Raw genomic sequence first — 20014 nt, 5'->3', positions numbered from 1 at the left:
AAGGTTGAAAACAGAAGCTTTCAACGTATGATAAAATATACTATATGTTCAAAATTTTCTTTAAATATCTAATCTGAAAGCTTCATAATTTATTTAAATATCTAATCTAAATTTATCTAAAATTTCTATCTAAAAGACAATTAATTTGATTGGTTTTACAGGATTCCCTTGTGATTTTTCTTTTTTTGCTAAATCAAAGCAATACATATACATAGTGGTAATAAATGGTTTTATAGAAGTTATAACAAAAACTCCTAGTCACACTGCTTAGGACTATTGTATTGTTTTAGCCATTTCTTTTAGTATTTGCTGTCATATTTCTAAGCAACACTCATTTTCTGCTATTTATTGTTTTAACAATGTAGTCATTATCTGTGAACCCCCAACTAATGAAAAATGAGGTTACCACTTCCACTTCCCTACACTTTCCACCCACGCCAGTTCCTACAATTTTTGTTAAATCTTCATTCAGCCTTTACTTTACTATCACTGGTAAACATTTACTGCTTAGCCTAATAATATACTATGATTATACCTCCTTTCTTGTGTAACTTTTTGTTTTTCCTAGAGTAACAAGTATCTAATTTTTATTTGCTTAGTTTTCTGTGATCTGATAGTAATTCTTCCCAAATTATCTAACAGATTCATAAAGCTTTTTAATATGATTAAGAATGCCAGGTAAATTTTTCTCCCCCCGAGACCTCCCGCTAGAGCCCCACATCTTCTGTTCCTATGCGATCAGGCCTACCAGACACAGGTGTCATCAAAACAATCCTCTGCACCAGCATCCTGAGCACTCCCTTCACCTATCCTCTGTGCTGTACCTGCCCGGTTTTACCCGTTTTTTTTCCCCCATTTTTTGTTTTTGCTTTTACTTCTTTTTTGTGAAGCACATTCTCCAAGTTTCCTAATAAAGGAGTACACAGGAAGCAAATTTTCTTATGTTTTTTCTACAATTTTCCTACTCTGTAAGCAATTTTCTAAATTTTATCTTGTAACTCTTCTTTTTTTCTATCATATTTTTAATTTACAATAATTACTTCTTATTTATTCATTCACTCAACAAATATTCACTGCACATCTACTACATCTATTGCTGTTCTTGAACACGCAGACAATAAGCTTACTACATTCTAGTAGGGAGAAGAGATAGACAATAAACCAATAAAACAGTGAACAAGTAAATTATATAGTGTATCAGAGGGTGGTAGGGCTTCTGGAGAAAAAAAGAATACGTAGAACAGGTTAAAGAGGATGGACAGTGCGTGGAGGGTAGATTGTAATATCAGATAGGGCAAATTTGGGTCAGCCTCATGAAGACAAAATCTGAACAAAGATTCGTGTTCTGTTCCTTTTTGATAGCACACTGTTTTTATTTCATGAATGCAGTATCTTTTATTATAGTCTTGTATTATAAGTTTTCTCTTTGATAACTAATTTTGTTTTACTGCTTCACTCAAAGGCCACTGAATGAGCCTCTAAGGAGTTCCAAAGCTAAAATGAGTGTTTCTCATTGGCACTGTGAGTTTTCTTAGTTCTGCTAAGTCAATCAACCAGCTATCATCCCAAAATTAACATCTTCTATAAGTTGCCCTGTCCTCTTCCATTCTCTTTGACTTTGGTTTACACCTTTTAAATTTCTTTATATTGCTTCACTGTCATTTTAGTGAGGTTTTGGGAAATGTAAAAGGTTTGAGAAAATGCAGAGATAAATACTTATGTTGCATCTACCATGTTTAATTGGAAATCCCTCTTCTGATTTCTTAAAATAAGACAAATATTATACCATGGTAGATCAGACAGAAAATTTCCTTAGAATCACAAAAAAAAAAATCTCTGGATAAAAGACGATAAATGGTTTACATTTGTATACTCCATAATTTATATGGTGAAGCTCTTTTTTAAAAGAAGGTAGAATTTAAAATAGTATAAAGTTTTACCTGTAAGATTCTAGAAGATCCACAATTTCAGTCTGCCCAAAGTGTTTAGCCCAATCCAATGCCATCCTGCCAAAATTCAAAGGATATATAAGAAAGATGTCATCAAAATTGTAGAACTAGTTCGTGACTAGCCTGGGCAACATCAAGACCTTGTCTTTTCAAAAAACTTTTTAAATAAAAAATAAGATAAATTATAGTTAAAAAACAAGTCATTCAAAATTATTGACCCATTAAAACAGAAATTCACCAGCAATTATTACACAATAGTTTTTAATATAAAGACAAACATAAGAAATCAAAAAAGATATGTGTAGCTATACAAAGATATATACAGAATCAATGTAGTTTAAAATTACCAGCCATTTGATGCTTTACTATGGACATTGGCTCCCATACTGATTAACTGTTCTACTTGACTTGCAAAGCCACGTCCTGCAGCAACCATCAGAGCTGTTGCACTGGTTTCACTATGTCTGTAATCAACTAAAAAAAGGAAAAGATAAATAAAACTTAAATTTCCAAACTACTTAAAACCATTTTCACTGTTTAAAAAATTTGAAATAGCAGAACTGAGTTTCAGGATAATTAGCCTGAGACTTGCTCCTTAACTACATAATGACAGCACTATATAAACCTTCACTTAGATCATCTACAGCAATCTGTTATGATACGTCTAGTGTAAATAGAATAAAGACTGTCGGTTGGAAGGTAGGAGGAGGAAAGATCACAGTTAAACTGTTCTAAGCTCATCTATATTATTTTAACAGAAAACAAAAGCTATTAACTTGCATAACCTTAAATAATCTTCCTAAATCTAGATATTACCAAATGACAAGATATAATTAAACAATTTAAAAGTTAATTTTCATCAGTAACTAGTAATGAATACTTAAAAGCTTCAAATGCAAAGTTTGAGACAATGTTTTGTTGTTATTTCACTTTGCTTTTAATCCCCCATTCAAGGCTATTTTATAAGACACTTAATGGGATTAACACTGACAGAAAGTTTATTTCCCATAAAACCCTTACATTAGAAAAATAATTAAAGTTCTATTGAAGTTTCTTCCTAGAATATATTTCTCAAGCAATTCAATGTAATTGCTTAGCACTAATTTGCTTAAATTACAAAATTGGTAATTTCATTAAGATTTCATTTAAAAAAACCCTCAATAGTAAAACTTAAGATAACTACAAAAGGAAAATTTTAATCTTTCATATACAGTATGTATACCCAATTATCTTCTATTTAATAAACACTCTGAAACACGGTATCCATTACCAATATAAATCAGTGTTCTTTTAAAGTGGGGCAGAGACAAGAAAATTGCCTCAGGCTTTTTTTTTAAGACTATTTTTTTTAGAACAAGTTTTAGGTTCACAGCAAAGCTGAGAGGAAAATACAAGTATATCCCATATGTCCCTTGCCTCACACATGCATAGCCTCCCCCACTAACATCCCCCACCAGAGTGGAACATTTGTTACAACTGATGAACTTGCACAGACACATCAACCAAAGTCCATAGTTTACATTAGGATTCACTCTTGGTTTTGTGCATTTTATGGATTTGGACAAATATATAATGGCATGTATTTTTATTTTGCTTCGGGGTTTGTTTTTTGGGGTGGGTTTGTTGTTGTTGTTGTTTCTGCTTTGTATTTTAAAAAGCACAGATAGCCATACTTTACTCCAAGATTCAGATTCAATAAGTCTGGGATGGTCAGGCATTTTAAAAGGCCAATTTATTTTGATCTGTACTCACTGTATAAAAATTACTTCTTCAACTGAATATTCAATTAATGGCCTTGGAGTAGCATTTTGAGCTGAAGGGTATGAATAAATGTGAAACATTTAAAACATTTTTAACACTCCTCCCTTCAAGAGGTGGAGCCTAATTCCCTTCTCCCTGAATATAAACTGGACTAAGTGACTCATTCTAATGAACAGAATAACGTGAAAGAACTAGGTCATAAAAAGTAACTACAACTTCTTCCTGCTCTTTTTCTTTCTGTCTTGAATCACTCTCAGAGAAGCCACCTGCCACCTCACAGTTAGAATAAGGCATCCCTATTGAGAAGGGCAGTTGACAAGAACTCATGGCTATTCTGCCAACAGCCAGCAACAAACTAAGGACTCTTGCCAAAAGTTATGTAAGTGAGGCTTCTTGAAAGCAGACCCTCCAGCCCCAAAAACCTTCAGATGAATGCAGCCCCAACCAACAGTTTAACCAAAACCTCATGAGAGACTTGGAGCCAGACCACTCAGCTAAACCACTCCCAGATTCTTGACTCTCAGAAACTATGTGAGATAATAAATGTTTCAGGCTTCTAAGTGTTAGAATCATTTGTAATGCAGCAATAGATATAGTAAGTATGACAGAGAATGTCAAGTCTTAACTGATTATTAGCTACTTCTACATGATCATGGGGAAAATGATGGTACTAAAGAGAAATCTATGAAGCCCAGAGTTTCCTAAATCATATGACATATTTTCAGTTCTGGTGCAAATTAAGCGTTGAGATTTTAGAAGTGAAATAAAAAGATGAGAAGTGAATGACTGAGCTACTGTAACATTTTAGTGTTCCTCACATGGCTTAAGACATAATAATACCAGACTCTGGGAAATGTACAAACTGTACATGAGAGCAGAGGAGAGACCTGAGTCTACACAGGATGACTATAATCAAATGAACAGTCTAGTATTCACTAAAGAAATATCAGGAAGAGAGCTAAGGATAATACTTAAATACTTAAAATGCATCATAAATATTTTAAAGTCACTGTTTTCAGAATTTAAATTCCTTAACTTCCAAGTAAGATTGCTAAACTCTTCAGAGTAAATATTTTTTAAAATAATGGAAAAAGAAAGAATGCCAGAAAACTGCAGATGAACAAATATCTACACTTTCAAATCCAAAAAGTTACTTTTAAAAATGGAGATAAATTATTTTTCAAAAAATCAATAATGAGGGCCAAGCACAGTGGCTCATGTCTGTAATCCCAGCACTTTGGGAGGCAAAGGTGGCCAGGTCACTTGAGCCCAGAAGTTCAAAACCAGCCTGGCCAGCTCTTCAACAAAAGAAGAGAAACAGGTTTTGCAGAAGAGATGAAGTATTCAGTTTGGGGCATATTAGAAATATCTAAATCCAAAGCTCTGGAGGCTGAGGTGGGAGAATCACCTGAGCCCAGAAGTCAAGACTGCAGTGAGCCACAATCGCACCACTGCACTCCAGCCTGGGTGACAAAGTGAGACCCTGTTTCAAAACAAAACAAAAAAGAATAATGAGCTTTAAACACTAAATCAATAGGAGCCAACATACATTTACAAAGAGGAAAAAAAAAGTCAAAAAATCCCAACTTATTTTTTAAGAAGTTAGACTAGAAGATGTGTAGGATTATAACTGCTTGAACAACCACACCCAAATATTGACCTAAAGTCCCTTGTGGCGTATCACGTGCTTGGTAATTGACCCAGGCACCTCAAATTAACAAACAGAGAAAGCTTATTAATGTAATAGATAACAATTAGAATTTTTTTAAAAAATTGTTAAGCAGAAACAATGGGCCAAATCTAACTTTAAGATAAAATTTATAATGAATAAACAGAATGTCTCAAGCTCAAAAAAATTCAAAACAAGTACATGATGATTAAATAATTTAATAAAATCATAAGTTAAAAAAAGAACTAAAGATTTCAAAAACAATATGAATCAATAAGACAATGGGGTTGGCTGAATTAATATCAGTAAAGAGTAGAAGGTTTTAGGCTAAGATGGTTACTAAGAGATTAACACTCAGAACTGGATACTATGCTTTTTAAAAGGGATAAAATAGAACACATCCAGCGAAGGCGGACCAGGGAAGGAGGGGACCGGATATCATGTTATATTAAAGAACAGTTGAAGTAACAGGTACAGTCAGCCCAAAAAACAAAAAATTTAAAGGAAAAAGAATAATCATCTTCATATACCTAGAAGTCTGTCAGGCATAAATACATATGATAACTCCAGAAGCAGAAAAAGGGAGATGCTATGTAGTTAGATTTCACATCAACATACTAAAAAGTTAACTACTGAAACAATTCAAATTCAAAAGAAAGGTAATGAACTTCCCATCACTAAACATGTTCCAACAGATTATCATATGGTAAAGATGCTTAAAAGTAATATCATTATTTGACTGGGTGTGGTGGCTCACGCCTGTAATTCTAGCACTTTGGGAGGCTGAGGCAGGTGGATCACAAGGTCAAGAGATTGAGACCATCCTGGCCAACACGGTGAAACCCCATCTCTACTAAAAATACAAAAAAATTAGCTGGGCGTGATGACACACGCCTGTAGTCCCAGCTACTCAGGAGGCTAAGCCAGAAGAATCACTTGAACCCGGGAAGCGGAGGTTGCAGTGAGTCAAGATCGCACCATTGCACTCCAGCCTGGTGATAGAGCGAGACTTCATCTCAAAAGTAACAATAATAATAATAATAATATCATTATTCAACAAAGATTTTTCAGCACTTAATAAACGATGAATCTCTGGTGATACAGAGATAAGTAAAACTGACAAAGTTTCTGCATAGTTTTCATTCTAGTAAATGAAATAAGTACTGAAAAATAAAAAAAACATGACAGGTAATGAAAGTACAATAAAGAGTAATAAAGCAGAGTAAGGAAATACTGTGAGAAAAGGGTACAATTTTAGTAAGGTGATCAGAAAAGACCTCTGAGAAGGCAATATGTAAGCAGAGACCTAAATAAGTAGGCATTGGGCCATGTGATTACCAGTGGAGATAGTTTTCTAAGCATAGGAAACAAGAAACCAAAGTCCCAAAGAAGGGAATGTGTTGGCATACATGAAGAATATCAAGGAGACAAGTGTGTCTAGGCACAGTGAACAAGGAGGCAAGTGGCAGAAAATAAGATCAAGGAGGCAGCCAGAGGCCTAATCATGGAAAGGACTTTGATTTTTATCCACAGTGTAATTGGAAGCCTGGGAGAGTTGAGAACAGGCAAGTGGAATGATCCAATTTCCTTTATGAAAGGATCAATCTTATTTTTCTGTGGAGAACAGACTGCAGTAACATAAAAACAGAAATGGTTAATGGGCTACTGCAATAGTCCAGAAGAGAGGCTAGCTTGGACTAGGAGAGTGAAATGTACAGTAGGGGAAGTGAAAAGTGGTCATATTCAGGATTTATTTTAGAATGCAAAGTAAACAGGATTTGCTAATGAATTATATGTGCAAGGCAACATAAAAACAGAAATGGTTAATGGGCTACTGCAATAGTCCAGAAGAGAGGCTAGCTTGGACTAGGCAAGTGAAATGTACAGTAGGGGGAGTGAAATGTACAGTGGGGGAAGTGAAAAGTGGTCATATTCAGGATTTATTTTAGAATGCAAAGTAAGCAGGATTTGCTAATGAATTATATGTGCAATGTGACAGCAGACTTTCTATATGCTCTGCTGCCTTAGCAACTAGGTGAATGATAGTGACCATTTACTGAAAAGGGAAACACAAGAAAAGTGCAGGTTGACAGGAAGGTACGTAGGGAGGGGATCAGAAGTTGTTTAAGGCATATCCAATTTTATTCACCTAACAGACATCCAACTGGAGATAACAAGTGATAAGGTATATTTAAATCAGGGGGTAGGTGAGGTCTGGAGACATAAAGTTAGGGGCCATTTAAAATAGATATTTAAAGCAATGACTATTTGAGATCCACTTAAGGAGTAAGTATACATAGAATTAAGGTCTTAAGGATTGAGACCTAGCAGATTTCATATTTGCAAATTAGAAAAAATGAAAAAGATCTTGCCAAGAAAACCAAGAAGTTAGAGCTAGGGAAATAAGAAGAAAATAAGCCAAGAATGAAATACTGGAAGTTAACTGAGTAAAATATTTCAAGAAGAAAGTAATCAATTCGGGTTTAGGTGAAAGAATAAATACTTGACATCTAAATCCCTTCCAAGGAAGGGAAAGAAAAGAGCATATACACAACACATACACATAACAGCGTTTTTGCACATAATTGTCATATAATCACATAGCTCTTCAAACTGCAATGGAGACATTAGCTTAAGAATCTGATTTAACACAATATTTATTTCTACTATGCTATGCTAGCAAGAAGATCCTGATTTGTGCATTTGAAATAAAATAAATACTACTAAAAAATAAAATTTTTGGTTGTGCAATTATTGGTAGTACATAGGTTTGAATTAAACTATACTTCCACCACAAATAACTGCAAGGGTAATTTTTTAAAATTAAAATAAACTTACCACTAACATTTTCAGTTAAAATGAGATGAAAGACCTGAGCAAAGGCATCAATATCTTTATGTAGCCATATATCAGAAAGACAAGCATCCATTTCCTTTATTAACCATGGTTCAAGGCAATTCACATCTTTTTCAGTCTACAAAAAACAGTAAAAATCATAAATTATCATAAATTACCTAATAATGTAACATTTGCTTGCAAAGAACATAAGATGGCCACAATGGCCATAAGGCTACTAATCCTGATACTATAGCAAAGGCTTTGATATAAAAAAATTTCTCCTTTCATCACAAACATTATCACTCACAATACGGTATCTAGTTCTTATACTCAACTTTTATCTGAGAATGAGTTTCTCAACAAAGGACTATGATCCAGTCACAATGTTAATTGTGCTTCCAATATGATGTTGTTAAATGCACATACAGATCGGTAGTTCTCTCTCCCAACTGCACATCAAGGGAAGTTATCACCTGGAGCTTTTTAATACTGATGCCAGGTCCCACCCCACAGCAAGTGCATCAGAATCTCTCGTTGGTAAGATGCCAGATTCCATAGGGCTTTAAAAGCCCCTCAGGTGACAGAATGTACAGCCAGTCTTAAGAACCACAAATATACATGGTCAAAATGCTGTTCCATGACCCAAATAAGTCTATACTATATGTTTTTATATATAGCATGTGTTATAATCCTATAAACGTATAAGATATATATCATAATATACATAGTATATTTAGTGTGCATATCTATAAAGATGTTAAATAACAATTTTTATTACCAATTTTTAAATATTCTCTAAAACTATTTTTAAAAACTCATGGACAGTTCATTTGGATACATTACAACTTTAAACACTGGTAGAAAACTGCAAGCATATCTGCATTACATACTATCACATGCTCAAAAAAAGGGTAAATTATTTTTTTAAAGAGTAGAAAGTTGCTCTGAAAAACTGGTTGTAGTCTAAAACCAAGAGAATTATCATTCAACTATGCAGTAAAAAATTACAATCTCTTGGCTGGGCACGGCGGCTCATTCCTGTAATCCCAGCACTTTGGGAGGCTGAGGTGGGTGGATCATGAGATCAGCAGATCAAGACCATCCTGGCTAACGCAGTGAAACCCTGTCTCTACCAAAAATACAAAAAATTAGCGGGACACAGTGGCGGGCGCCTGTAGTCCCAGCTACTCAGGAGGCTGAGGCAGGAGAACAGCGTGAACCCGGAAGGCGGAGCTTGCAGTGAGCCGAGATCACGCCACTGCACTCCAGCCTGGGCCACAGAGCGAGACTCCACCTCATAAAAAAAAAAAAAAAAAATTATAAGCTCATAAAATGTCCTTTAACCTACACAATTTTCACACAAAATATTAGTGGGAAACCAGGGAGTTCATACCAGCTGACTGAAGACAGCATCACCACCATCATCCAGGAAGTCATACTCATCAGTCACATTTAGAACAGTTCTCTGCCTCTGAGATTCAGGCTTCAAACTATTTTCTTGAGCTGAGTACCATTCTGTAAGTGTGGTTTGTTGTTTCTCTTCTAAATTAATTACCAAAGAAAGAATATGTAGACAAATCATTTCCTTTTTGAAATGTATTCCTTTGTTTAAATAAATTATGTGAATCTGGTATCTCTTAAAAGTTGCTCTTATTCTCTAGTTACTTTTAAAAAGTATATTAAGAATATACAATATAAAATGTGTTAATGCTGAAACATAAAGACACATGAAACTGCTTGAAAACTTCATTGATATGGTTAGGCTTTATGTCTCCACCCAAATCTCATCTTGAATTATAATCCCCAGTTGTTGAGGGAAAGACCTGGTGGGAGGTGATTGGATCATAGGGGCAGTTTCCCCCATGCTGTTCTCATGATAGTGAGTGAGTTCTCAGGAGATCTGATGGTTTTATAAGCATCTGGCATTTCCCTTGCTTGCACTTCTCTCTCTTGCTGCCATGTAAAGAAGGTCCTTGCTTCCCCTTTGCCTTCCATCATGACTAAGTTTCCTGAGGCCTCCCCAGCCATGCAGAACTGTGAGTCAATTAAACTTCTTTTCTTTATAAATTACCAAGTCTCAGGTAGTATCTTTACAGCATTGTGAAAACGGGCTAATACATTCATGTATTCATCTATTAATAATAGATGTAGATTGATAATAAATATAAACTTATAAGTCCTACTAATAAGTTTACTTCTAAGTAAGTCCAGAATTAAGAGTATTTTTATCCATGTTAAATCTATTGTTTAAATCAATGACCAATATTCATACAGCACTTTGTAGAAAACCATTTGTTGAAGTTCTAGCACCATGCTAGTTTTTTGCGATACAATTACATATAATTTTCATCTTCAAATGTTTCAGCTGGACATGGTGGCTCATGCCTGTAATTCCACTTTAAGAGGCTGAGGCAAGAGGATCGCTTGAGGCCAGGAGTTCAAGACCAGCCTGGGCAGCATAACAAGACTGCGTCTCTACAAAATATTTAAAAAATTAGTTGGGCACAGTGGTCTACATCTCAAGAGGCTGAGGTGGGAGGATCCCTTGAGACCAGGAGGTCGAGGCTGCAGTGAGCCATGATTGCACCACTGCACTCCAGCCTGAGTGATAGAACAAGACCCTGTCTCTAAAAAAATTTTTTTTTTTTTTTTTTTTTTAAGTTTCAAGATCTAGCAGTTTTACAACTTACATATCAGTAATTCAGTGCTGCCCAGTGAAATCAGCATTGCTGATTACATGTTTCAAGGGGAGAATCCAAAGGAGTTCCGATTTTTGTCCAAGGGCATACAGAATAAACAAGGTATCAAAGCTTGAAGCCAAGTCTTCTATGATGAATAATGAAGTTAAAATTAAGAAAAAGAAATCTGAACCCTAATTCAAAAGTTGAAATACAAGTCATTACAAGAGATATATTAACAGGTAAATAATGCTAAATTCAAAGTATCAATGAAATCCTGTAACATCATCAAGATTTGGAAAACTCAACATTTTTATCAAAGTTGAGTTTGTTATTACTCACATACTACTTTTTTCGCTCCCTCCCATTCACTTCCCAGTCCTTCCCTGTGAGATATGCTGTGGCCAGCCAGCATATACTCTTCTATCTCCTTAAAAGGTGGCTGAATCTTTGGATACAGACACCTCCTCAACTCTGGCACCCACTTTCAGTTTCTCTCCATAGATTATAACTTCTGGACACAAACCGGAAAGCAAAGGTATACTTGGGACAATATTCCAATACAATGTTACACAATTATATACAAGAGAAAAACACTTTCAAGTGTCCTTGTACTTTCACAATGTAAGGGTGGAGTCAAAGTCATTATCAATAGTAATTTCTTTTATATTTCTTTTATTAAAAAATTTACCTTGCTGTTTTTCCTTTTTGTATTTTAACATTTCTTTGTTTGTATATCCAGTTGTTCTTAAAATATCTTCCAGAAACATTTCTTTTACTTCAAATGGTCTTCCCTGTACTAAATAATAAAAAAAAAATTAAATACTCAACTTGCATCTTACAGAAAATTCACATAAAAACATGAAAATCCGAAGTTAATGAATCTGAGTATAATATCCAAAAGCAATTTCACAGATCAAGTGACTCTTATAATATTGTCCTTTAACTATAACTTTGACTTACAAACAACTATTAGACAACTGTTCATGTGCTTGGGTTTTTTCCTCTAGTGTTTACTACCTACTTATCATGTGTCTGGCATCGATATCATTTGTATTATAAGCAGAAATGGTAAGAGGAAACAGAGCTATTTCCTGTTCCCTGGAGGCAAGCTAGCAGAAGAGACAGAAATTAATCCAAAAATCCAGAATATGAAGGTAAATATAGAGTTGTGAAAAGTCCTGAGATACAAGACATCACGACAGTATATAACGGGGGATTTGACCGCATCAAGAAAAGTATCCTCACTAAGAAACTGAGAAACAAGAAGATAAACAAAATAACAAAGCCATATGAAAAGAATAAAAAGTGTATAATGATGATGAAATACAGCATGTGCAAAGTCCCTGTGCTAGAAAGGAGTTTCAAGGACCTAAAGGTGTTTCAAGGAACTAAAAGGCCAACTTACTTGAAAAATGGTGGGAGTGGGCGAATGGAGATCGTTCAAGATGAGGTAAGAGGAAAAGATAAGACTTACTAAGGGTTTATGTCTTTATCCTGAGGTAAAAGTCATTCAAAGATTTAAGTTCAGGAAAGTGCTCGACATCATCAGAATTCTACTTCAGAGAAGACCACTCTGACTGCAATATGGAGAATGGATTTAAAAGACAGCAGAATGCTACGTCAAACCAAGTAGCAGCTACTGCAATAGTTCAGGTTAACCTGAATGAGATTAATAACAGTGAAAACCAAAAAGAAGCAGACAATTTCTAGAGCTAGTCGGGAGGTAAAATCCGTAGAACTCAGCATTATATTGGATATGTAAAAAAAATAAGAAAGTGTCAAATATAGTCCTTGGATGTCTGGCTTGCAAATCTGAATGATAATGTCATTCTCTGAGGTAACAAAGAAAGCTGAAAAGAACAGGTTTGCTGGTGGGAAATGGGGTTTGGTTTTAGGCATGTAAAATGAGAAACGAGCTTTCAATTAGCATAGGTACAGATCTGATGTCCCTGATCACCCAAGATTATTATAAGGAGTTAAGAACTTATAGGTTTGTGATTCAGGTGATTAGGTCAATAGTAGTATGATTAACTAAGACAGGTAACACAAGAAGAGAAAAGCGTTTTGCAGAAGAGATGAAGTATTCAGTTTAGGGCATATTAGAAGTATCTAAATCCAAAGCTCTGGAGAACAACTGAAAATAAAGATTCAGAAGTCATCAGTATAAAACAAAAAACAGAAGCCCAGAGCATGAATGAGAGCTTCCAGGGAAACTATGCATCTCCAAAACCTAGTAGAGTATAGCATGGGGCAGGAAATGAAGATGGGAGTAGTGGGAAAGGAAGGAAGGAAGTCGGAACAAACAGAAAAAAAAAGGAAATGGATCAAGGGAATAATTCTAGAGAAAACCACTATTTAAGCACCACGTAAAAGAAGAGAAGCCCACAGGGGACACTGAGAAAGCATGGCATATAATGAAGAATGAGGTTCAGAAGCAGCAATGTTATCAAACAGATTACAGCATCTGAGCATTTCACAAAAAAAAAAAAAAAAATAGAGAGAGAGCCAACAATAAAAGATACCACAGAAAAGTTAAGTAAGATTTTTGCCTAAAATTTGAGTATCAGATTGGCAATTAGGTTAATGTCAAACGACACTGGTAAAAATTCAAACAAATAACCCTATACACTTCAGAAACGTAAATCATTTCAGCCTTTTGAAAAGTAAAATGGCAAAAGCTGTTAAAATTAAAAATAGATATACTCTTATTTAGCAAATTCACTTTCAGAAATCTATCCCTAGAAATCCAGTACATCAGGATATACGTAAAAGGATGTTCATTATAACACTGTTGGCAGGGGCGAGGCGGGGGATCTAGAACCAACTTGAATATCCGCAAATAAAGAAATGGTTAAATAAATACAGTACATCAATATTATGAAATACTTTATTATGCAGCTGCTTAAAATAAAGAACTAGATCCAGGGTTACTAAACTGGAAAACTGTTCATGATAAAGCAAATTGCAAATAATGTATTAGCCATGTGCTCATTTTTATAAAACCAATTTTTGTAAACGTTATAAATGTGTATATATTTGCATACATTTTTGTGAGCATGAAGAACGAATACATATTAAACACTGTCAACATCCATAAATCATAAATCCATAAAACCGATTTTTGTAAATATTATAAATATGTAAATATTTGCATACATTTGTGTTCTTACATTAAGTAAGAACGAATATATATAACACTGTTCACATCCATAAATCAGAAAAGTAGGACATAGAACAAGGATAGGGGCAATTGTGAACTTTTTCTCTATATATTTTTGTATCATTTCATCGAAGTAAACAGAACTTTTGTATTTTTATTTATTTATTTTTCGAGACGGAGTCTTGCTCTGTCACCCAGGCTGGAGTACAGTGGCACAATCTCGGCTCACTGCAAGCTCCACCTCCTGGGTTCATGCCATTCTCCTGCGTCAGCCTCGTGAGTGGCTGGGACTACAGGTGTCTGCCACCACGCCCGGCTAATTTTTTGTATTTTTAGTAGAGATGGGGTTTCACTGTGTTAGCCAGGATGGTCTCGATCTCCTGACCTCGTGATCCACCCACCTTGGCCTCCCAAAGTGCTGGGATTACAGGCGTGAGCCACCATGCCCAGCCTAAGTTTTGTATTTTTTGAAGACGAATTTATCATTTTTTTAAAGACTGGTGGCAAAATCAGTTTTTAATAAAGGACAAGGGTAAAAGTTGTTTTAGCATTTTCAGAAGTGAATGTGAAGTAAAACATGGGAGTATAGACTACTTTTCAAAGATATCTACCAACAAAGGGAAATAGTTACAGGACAATTTAAGAGGGAACACAAAGTGAAAATAAAGCATATTTCCTTTTAAGGTAAGAGAATTAGGCTCACTACACAATACCAAAGAGCTGTTGATAGAAAAGGAGAAGTTGAAAACAGAAAGAAGTGACAATTAAGCCTATTTCAGGGGGAACGGTATTAGATGGCCTCTACTTCAGAACATTCCCCAGTTTCTGTTAGGATAAATAATGTCCAAAAGTATTCTTTCATAAAAATTATAGAAGAAATCTGACAATTTAACTTACTATATATCACTGGACAACTTCCAAAATATCTTATAAAGAGATTTACATCCAAGGCAGCACTAGAAAGAATTAGTTTCAAAGTGGTGTGCTTTTGCAACAAATCTCTTAACTTTGTAAGTAAAAAATCACTAAATCGATCCCTTTCATGCACTTCATCCTGTAGTAAACAGAAATAAAACCATGCAACAGTTAAAACATTATGGATGACTAAGTCTTTAAAACAATGGCACCACTGGGTTTTACACTAGTTCAAATTAAATGTGGACAAGACCAATCAATATTCATGAAAATTTTGTGTTACAGGAATTTCAGAAATAATTAGACATTAACAATGAAATGTAGATGACAAAGTAAAGTTGTCCCTTGGCATCTGTGGGTGAATGGTTCCAGGGCCTTCCCCCATGCCAAAATTCATGGATGCTCAAGTCCCTGATTAAAAAAAAAATGGATAGTATTTGCAAATATCCTATGCAAATCCTTCCATATACTTTAAATCATCTCTAGACTACCTATATTACCTAGTACAGTGTAATGCTAGATAAATAGTTACACTATATTCTTTAGGGAATAACGACAAGAAAAGTCTGTACATGTTCAATACAGACACAATATTTTTTTAAATGTTTTCAACCTGCAGTTGTTTGAATCCATAGTCATGGAACCCACAGATACAGAGAGCTGTCTATATTGCCCTTTTTTCCCCACAGAATATAAAACTACAAAAAATTATAAGTGAAGTCCAATTTAATGTGCTTTTAATACATAAAAAATCTATTTAAATATGTTTCTTTTAGCATCAGACCTTATGAAGTGCATCCTTTGGTTTGGGTAAGTTTCTAAAAGCTGCTTATTCCAAGCTTATAAAACTTGATCTAATTTTTTTTTTGACACAAACTAGATAAAAGCTTAGAATTCCTTAACAAACGGGTAAACTCATCAACTTAGTTCATCAGCAGTTAGTTAATTTAGCGGCTTAATCATGGAGTTTATTAGTATATCCCTATCATTGGGAAATATATGATATTAATGAAGGGATCAAATGACCAAATATAGAGATAAAAGAAAACTCCCTTTTCTGAGAACTCTAAGTGCACGCATCATTTTCATATATGAAAAGCACATTTTTTAAAACTACCTGCTTATTTTATTTTCCCTCAATAAAGCTTGATGGTTTTATTATTTTTGTAATACAAAATATTTCTAATAATTATAGACAAAAAAGAACTTGATCATTACAGCCTGTTCAAAAGAATAAGTTGGTTCTCTTTTCTACCCTATTCCAAAAATGTAATTATGTATTTAAATTTTTTGAGACTATCCTGAAACGGCATATGTATTTAAATTTTAAGCAATCTGAGTTACATATGACAAATTCAGCAATATTCTTACCACGATAACATGTGTCACAGTGGACAACGTACTATCTCCCGCCATCAATGTACGAAGCAATACCCCATTAGTACAAAATGTCAGAAGTGTCTTTGGAGAAACCCTTTTAAAAAAAAGCAAAATAAAATGCACAATTGCAAGTCTTTCATGTAACTAAAATATAATCATATTAAATGCTGGCCTCGTACACATTTTAATAAACATTACTAATATAATAGTGTACTGGTATGTACAGTTTATTAGCAAAGCTATGTGGTTTTGCAGTTATGTGAAACTGCCTGACAACAGCCTTTTATATTAAGTGACATATTTTGTTAAAGAACCTAAGCTGCTCTAAAAACAAAACAAAACCTTAAGTACTTTTTGCTTGCGGATAAAGTATGTTGCAAATGGAATCAGATTTTTTAATCACCACTGAGAATAAAAAAAGTACTACTTGTCAAGAAGGCATTACTAATACTACATATACTGAGTATCCCTTATCCAAAATGCTTGAGACAGAAAGGGTTTTAGGTTTCAGATTTTTCCAGATTTTAGAATACCTCCAGTTGAGCATCCCAAATCTGAAAATCATAAATCCAAAATGCTCTAACGAGCATTTCCTTTGAGTGTCACGCTGGCACTCAAAAAGTTTTAGATTTTTTAGCATCTTGGATTTCAGATTTTTGGATTTAAGATGCTCAATTTATACTACTACTGATAATAAATTCACTAACAGTTACTGAGTGTTCACTATAAACTTCACATCAAACCTGTACTCTAGATGCTTTTCTTTGACTCATTTTATAGATGAGGACACTGAGGCTCAAAGAGGTAAAATAACTATGATCACGAAACAACGAAACGGAATTTTTTTTTTTTTTGAGACAGAGTTTCGCTCTTGTTGCCCAGGCTGGAGTGCGATGGCGCAATCTCAGCTCACCATAACCTCCACCTTCTGGGTTCAAACGATTCTCCTGCCTCAGCCTCCCGAGTAGCTGGTATTACAGGCATGCACCACCAAGCCCAGATAATTTTGTATTTTTTTTTTTTTAGCAGAGACAGGGTTTCTCCATGTTGGTCAGGCTGGTCTCGAACTCCTGACCTCAGGTGATCCACCTGCCTTGGCCTCCCAATGTACTGGGATTACAGGCGTGAGCCATCGCATCCTGCCTGAAATGGAATTTTTATCTATGGTTCAAAGTCTTTTTCACACTCTTCATTCAATATTTCTCTAGATTTAGACAACTTCAATATCCTGATGTAGACTTACTTGGAGCAAAATGATCATCTAACTTTTCAACTAACACATCCTCTATTTTTAGTGAAATATACATAGTCTTTTTTAAGCATGATAAAAGAGAAGATACATGAGAACTGTTTTTACCTGCTTTCTAATCGGATCTGATAACCAATTGTTTGACCAATCCTTTCCCTTCTCTCTGCGGCAACTCTTTCAGCCACAGCAATAGCTGCCAATCGTCTTGGTTGAGTACAAAATATACGGCAGGGGATACCATTTTTAAAGCAATCATCTAAAAGGAACTGAGGAATCTGAAACAAAAGTTTTAAAATACTGTAAGATGACATGATCACATACTACAAAAAAATCTAAGTGAATCAACTGAAAAACCATTAAAGAAGTTCTATAACAAGTCCAAATATAATCATAAAATCAACAACATTCATGTAACTAGTAATCAGCTAAAAAATGTAATTTGAAAAGATCTTGCTCACAATAGAAACTAAAGCTAAAATATCTAAAATCAAATATATCCAGGAATATTTAAGGTTTACATGAAGATTATAAAATGCTACTGGAAAAACATAAAAGAAGACCTGAATATATAAGGAAAATATGCCATATTCATGGATGGGGATAATCAATGCTGTAAAAATGTTAACTTCTCCCCAAATTATTCCATAAAGTCAATGAAATAAAAATAAAAATTCCACTGGGATTTTTTAAATAATGAAAAGCATTGAAAATCAAAAATAGCCTATAATCCAGGGTTGTAGATACTTTTTTATAAATAAAATTCAAACAGGTTGGAAAGATTTAAAATCAAAATCTTACCTACTCCCTACCACCAACGCCCTTATATCTTCTCCATAAAAGTAACTACTGTTACTTATGAAATCTTTCAAGAAAAAAAAAGTTTTACACAACCCAGAATATTTGTGTATATGAACGTTTTTCATCCATGCAAAGTAATGACTGTACTTAATGTCTGTAATTTGCAGTTTTCACATAACATACTAGATCTACCTAGCCCATTTTAACAGCTGCATATTCCATCTCATGGATATGCTATAATTTAACAAATGATTAAACATTTAAGTAACTTCCAGTTTTTTAGGTTTGTTATTGATGTTGTTGCTTGATATTATAAACAACACTTCAGTAACCGCCTATCTCCAGAGTTTTAGAAACATATATGTACTAGCAGTGAAATCACCAGTAGTGAAAATGCTGAGTCAAGGAGTAAATAAATTTTTAATTTAGATTTAAAAAATTATCAAATTGCTCCCCAAAACAATTCATACTCCTACCAACAAAGCAACAAAGCAGAAGAGCTGCCTTCCAACACCCATACAAATACTTGGTATCATCAATTTTTTAACTTCTGCCAATCTTATAGTTAAAAAATATAATTGTTTCTATTTTCATTTTTTTAACTGTGAGTAAAAGAAAACATCTTTTCATACATGTGTTAGCCCCTAGGATTTTTTTTTTAAACTTGACTAGTTCATCCAGATGTGGGGGTTCGGTCGGGATGGTGAGAGAAATTGTAAAATTATAGGAAATAAACAAAAACCCTCTTGGAAGGCCTGGGGGTTTGCATAAAGTGTTTGGCTGAAGGCAGCTGAATTCTCTTAAAAGCTGAGCTCGTAGACACAGAGAAGTTTATCTAAATAGCCTGTTTACTCATGTGGTCCTAAGACCAACCTTTAATCAACCGCCGGTGCATAATGCTCTCTACTCAGGAGGTCCGCAATGTCAACTACCCTCTAGTGGTGTCTACTCAAGACCTTCGTCATTTAATCTATACTGAATAAATGTGAGCTTCGCTGGCTGATGGGGCCGCAGCTACAACTCTTTACAGCACCTTCCTTGGTGTCTGTGAGTGGCCCAGACCAAATATCTGTGTCCGTGTATGTCTCTCATCCAACACTGGGTCAGGGTCTGTGGGTCAGAACCCCGCATCCAGAAGCATAAATGCATTAAGTACCACCAATAAATATTTTAAAAGAGAAGGTAAGTGTATCATTTTCAAACTACAGAAAATCAAAGAGATCTTCTGAAAAATCCTAAAAGAAGCCAGAGCAGGGGGAAAACCCTTACCTACAAAGGAGCCAAGGTAAGAATTACATGCAAGTTTTCCTCAGACACTATGCAAGAAAAGAGCGGACAGAAAGAGTTGGGGGGGGGGGGGGCGGAGGGAACAGAAACACCATCCTAGAATTTTGTACTTTGCAAAATTATCCTTCAAAAATGAAGAAGAAATGAAAACTTTCTCAGATGAATACAAATTGAGGGAATTTGTTGTCAGTAGACCACAGCCTTGCAAGAAATGTTTTTAAGTTCTTTACAGAGAAAGAAAAATAACATAGGCCAGAAACTTGAATCTTCATAATGAAAGAACAGTAAAGAAGGAATATATGGAGGTAAAAAAAAATTTTTTTAACT

General features: G+C 34.7%; 1 protein-coding gene across 3 annotated transcripts in view; it reads right to left on the bottom strand.

Annotated features, from left to right (window-relative positions):
* YTHDC2 (YTH N6-methyladenosine RNA binding protein C2) overlaps positions 1-20014 on the bottom strand; it is an 81451-nt gene that overhangs the window by 44151 nt on the left and 17286 nt on the right. For all 3 annotated transcript variants that reach the window (XM_055298396.2, XM_055298397.2, XM_063612913.1), the window contains 8 exons: positions 17711-17877; positions 16345-16447; positions 14956-15112; positions 11587-11694; positions 9611-9759; positions 8218-8353; positions 2297-2423; positions 1941-2006 (listed from right to left, as the gene is read on the bottom strand). In XM_055298396.2, the coding sequence (XP_055154371.1) occupies positions 1941-2006; positions 2297-2423; positions 8218-8353; positions 9611-9759; positions 11587-11694; positions 14956-15112; positions 16345-16447; positions 17711-17877 (1013 nt within the window). The remainder of the gene's footprint in view (positions 1-1940; positions 2007-2296; positions 2424-8217; positions 8354-9610; positions 9760-11586; positions 11695-14955; positions 15113-16344; positions 16448-17710; positions 17878-20014) is intronic.

This window comes from Symphalangus syndactylus, chromosome 11 (assembly GCF_028878055.3).
Source record: "Symphalangus syndactylus isolate Jambi chromosome 11, NHGRI_mSymSyn1-v2.1_pri, whole genome shotgun sequence".
In the NCBI taxonomy this organism is placed as follows: Eukaryota; Metazoa; Chordata; class Mammalia; order Primates; family Hylobatidae; genus Symphalangus; species Symphalangus syndactylus.
This window is presented reverse-complemented; position numbering and strand designations above follow the sequence as displayed.